The sequence below is a fragment of the Cervus canadensis genome, chromosome 25 (genome assembly GCF_019320065.1).
Source record: "Cervus canadensis isolate Bull #8, Minnesota chromosome 25, ASM1932006v1, whole genome shotgun sequence".
In the NCBI taxonomy this organism is placed as follows: Eukaryota; Metazoa; Chordata; class Mammalia; order Artiodactyla; family Cervidae; genus Cervus; species Cervus canadensis.
In genome coordinates this window covers 387,832-391,720 of record NC_057410.1, presented here as the reverse complement: position 1 = coordinate 391,720, position 3,889 = coordinate 387,832, and the positions used below count along the sequence as shown (strand labels likewise).

Here is a 3,889-nt window from a genome sequence, read left to right as displayed (position 1 = left end):
TGACCTTCTTGTAACCGGCGGTGGAAATGATGCTGTGTGACTTCCAGGGTTAGGACATCAGAAGCCTCACAGCTGTTGTCTTGGCTTTCGGTTTGGGATGTTTTCTCTTGGAATGCTCCTTCTTGGAAACCAGCAGCTATGCTGTGAGAAACCCAAGGCTCATAGAGAGGTCACGTGTAGGTGAATAAACCCAGTCATTGCTGAAACATGACAAGTGAACGAAGAACTGTTGGACGATGGCTCTCAACTGCTCAAGTCCCTTCTAGCTTCTGAAGCTCTTCTGGCTGATGGCAGAGACATTGAGCAGCAGAGGAGAGACATCCTTGGTGTACTCTTTCTAAACTCCTAGACTACAGAGATTATGAGCAGAATAAACTGCCTATTGCTTTACGCCACTAGATTTAGGGTGGTTTGTTAGGTGGCAATAGATAACTTCAATGCCACCCAGTTAGTGAAGAGGAGTAAGTCACAGACACACATTGGGAAAAGATTTAGATTTCTTGCTTGATTAGACATAAAATACTGACATCAAAAAAGAAAATGTTCAGTGTGCATGAAAGTATGATTGGATATGAAATTCTTTTTCATTATTAATGAGGATTTTCAAGATTACCCTTGTAAATAAAAGAAAAGAAAGAGCTAGTAAATATAAATATATATTTAGGTATAATTTCAACTATTGCAAAATTTTGAATGACTTTGAAAAGGGTTTTACATTTTTTTATCATTCACTTCTGTGAGCAGTTTTCATTTATGATGAACATAGTTATTTTAAGAAATTAATACTCTAAAGGCTTGATCAAGAAATCAACTATAGTTCAATTAAAAATAAATAAAAAATTTTGATCAGGAGGTGTTTAGTCATTTTTCAAGCAAAAACCTAATATAAAAATTATGTTCACAGAAGCAAGCTCCTTATAAACATTTAAATATTTTATTTGGAAGCCTTATGTAAAACCTGTATTAAAAACTTCCATATTATTATATATTTTATTTTCCCAATAATTATATAGTAAAAAGAAGGTGCATTGAATTTTTTTCCATCAGGTCCTTTCTGTGTGTGTGCTAAATTGCTTCAGTCCTGTCCGACTCTGTGCGACCCTAACTGCAGCCCACAGCCGGGCTCCTCTGTCCATGGATTCTCCAGGCAAGAATATGGGAGTGGGTTGCCATGCCCTCCTCCAAGGGCAAGTCCTTTCTAGATGCCTCCAAATCCCCTTCAGTTTGCCCTGAAATATGAGCACTTTCTATGTGTGCCATGATGTGAAGAAGGTTGGAAACACTGCACCAAGTCACTTATTCCAGGAAGCCTTCCAGAAACACCTCCAAAGAGTAAATCAATCTTTCAGGTCAGTTCAGTTCAGTTCAGTCGCTCAGTCATGTCCGACTCTTTGCAACCCCATGAATCGCAGCACGCCAGGCCTCCCTGTCCATCACCAACTCCTGGAGTTTACTCAAACTCATGTCCATCGAGTCGGTGATGCCATCCAGCCATCTCATCCTCTGTCATCCCCCTCTCCTCCTGCCCCCAATCCCTCCCAGCATCAGGGTCTTTTCCAATGAGTCAACTCTTTGCATGAGGTGGCCAAAGTACTGGAGTTTCAGGTTCAGCATCAGTCCCTCAACCAGGAGTAACTCCCAAACATGAGCTGGTCCGCCGAGGAAACCATTGATGTTGTCGAGGGACCAGATGCCACTTCTACAGCAGGAACTTGCTTCTTCAGCTGCAGACTTCTTTGCTGTTGTCAGAGAGAGGGGCTGCTCTCTGCCTTTTGCAGGCACTGGAGCCTCGGTCAAAGTTAGGCAATGGTGCCTCCAGCTGGTGGAAATGGGTCATGTGCCTGGGTGAGGGGTTAAGAACTATTCTCAGCTCTCAGAAGGAGATAGGTTTTCTCCCCACCAGACTTCTGAAGTGAAAGATTCTTCTAACAATGAAGGAGGGTCCAATGCCGGATGTGACTGGTAAGTGTCCACTTTCCAATTCCTATCCAGCGTGGCCTCAGGGTTTCATATGGCCTGCGTTGCCGGAGAAGGAGGTCTGGGATCAAGCTGATGGCACAGGTTGGGAGACGAACAGGGGACACTGGAGAGATGCTCTTGACAGTTGGACATGTTATCACCAGTTAAGGATGATGTCAGAAATCAAGGATGGGGAAAAGCAGGGAGGAACATTCATGTGGAATATTTCGAGGGGATAAGAGTTCCCTCTCTTCTAAAAGGCATCCAAGGCATAAGATTGCAATGTGTTTCTGGGAGAAAGGAGATGAAGGCAAGGTAAACTCCGTGGCCTCTAGGTGGGTCACTTAGTTGGATGTCACCTTCATAGACATGTGCCTTCATGACTGACATGGACCTCTGATGACTGGTATAGCCATGACAATCACCTTGCTCAGGGATCCAGAACAACCTAGAAGATGTTCAGTATTCTTCCCCATAGTCAGCATTCCTTCCCATTCTGCCTTGCTCTAATAACTCATTCTTTGAGAGTGAGTCTGGGGTGTGGGAGAGGAGGTAAGTTTGAGATTTCTCTGTTTTAATATCAACCCTTTCTGCCAGGAAGCCTAATCCCTTTGAGATGCTGCATGGGGCTTTTCAGGTGGTGCAGTGGTATAGAACCTATCTGCCAATTCAGGAGACACAAGAGACGTGAATTTATTCCCTGGGTTGGGAAGATCTCCTGGAGGAGGAAATGGCAACCCACTATAGTATTCTTGACTGGAAAATTCCACGAACAGATGAGCCTGGCAGGCTACAGTCCATGGGGTTGCAAAGAGTTGGACATGACTGATTGAGTGTGATTGCACACACGCACACACACACACACACACACACTCACGGTTTCTGGTCGGCTGGGTTTTTAAACTAGCATCTGGGGGCTGGGAGGAGCAGCAGTGAGTGAGTGAGCAGACAACCCCTGAGTCTTTTCAGGATGAGGGGACCTGCCTCTTCACCACATGCCACAGGGCTTTTGTCACCTCCTTGTTCCGAAGGGTGTAGATGATGGGATTCAGCATGGGTGTGATGACCGTGTAGAACAGGCTGAGGATGCGGTCCATGGTGACAGAGGAGCCTGCCCGGGGCCGGATGTAGGTGATGCTGGCCGTTCCAAAGAAGAGGAAGACCATGAGCAGGTGGGAAGAACAAGTGGAGAAGACCTTTCGGCGGCTCAGGGTGGAGGCCATTGCCAGGATGGCACTCAGGATGCGGGCATAAGAGGTGACAATCAGAGAGAAGGGGACCATGATGAAGACCACGGTGGCCATCATCACAGAGACCTCGCTCCTGTGCTTCCCAGCACTTGCCAATCTCAGTACTGGCAGAATGTCGCAGAGGAAGTGTGGGATGACTGGGTGGCTGGGGAAAGGCAGGGTGAAGATGAGGGAGGAATGGGTGGTGGCTGTGATGATGCCCATGAGCCAGGAGATGCCCACCATGGCCATGCAGGCCCGCCAGTTCATGAGGGTGGAGTAGTGCAGGGGCTGGCAGATGGCAGCGTAGCGGTCATAGGCCATGGCTGTGAGCAGGCAGCACTCTGAGATGCCCAGGACAATGAAGACATACATCTGGGCTGCACAGCCCCAGAAGGAGATGGCACGGGGGTGTGGGAAGGCCAGGTCAGCCAGTGTCCTGGGCACGACGTCGGTGGTGTAGAGTAGCTCCACCAGGGAGAGGTGGTGCAGGAAGAAGTACATGGGAGAGTGCAGGGTGGGGCTGGCCTGTGTGAGGAGGATGATCAGACAGTTACCCAGCAAGGACACCAGGTAGGCCAGCAACACCCCCCAGAACAGGGGGCCTTGCAGGGTCCTGAGGTCGGAGAATCCCAGGAGGAGGAATTCAGGCAGAGTCTGATTTTCTTTAGCCATAAGTTCAGGCTGGAGCCTATGGTACA

At 47.7% G+C, this 3,889-nt stretch overlaps 1 protein-coding gene across 1 annotated transcript; it reads right to left on the bottom strand.

Moving 5' to 3' along the window:
• Positions 1-2,906: 2,906 nt before the first annotated feature.
• On the bottom strand, positions 2,907-3,889 carry LOC122427773 (olfactory receptor 10P1). Its single transcript, XM_043447478.1, has one exon. It carries the CDS (start codon positions 3,861-3,863, stop codon positions 2,925-2,927), a length of 939 nt encoding a protein of 312 aa, XP_043303413.1. The 5' UTR covers positions 3,864-3,889; the 3' UTR covers positions 2,907-2,924.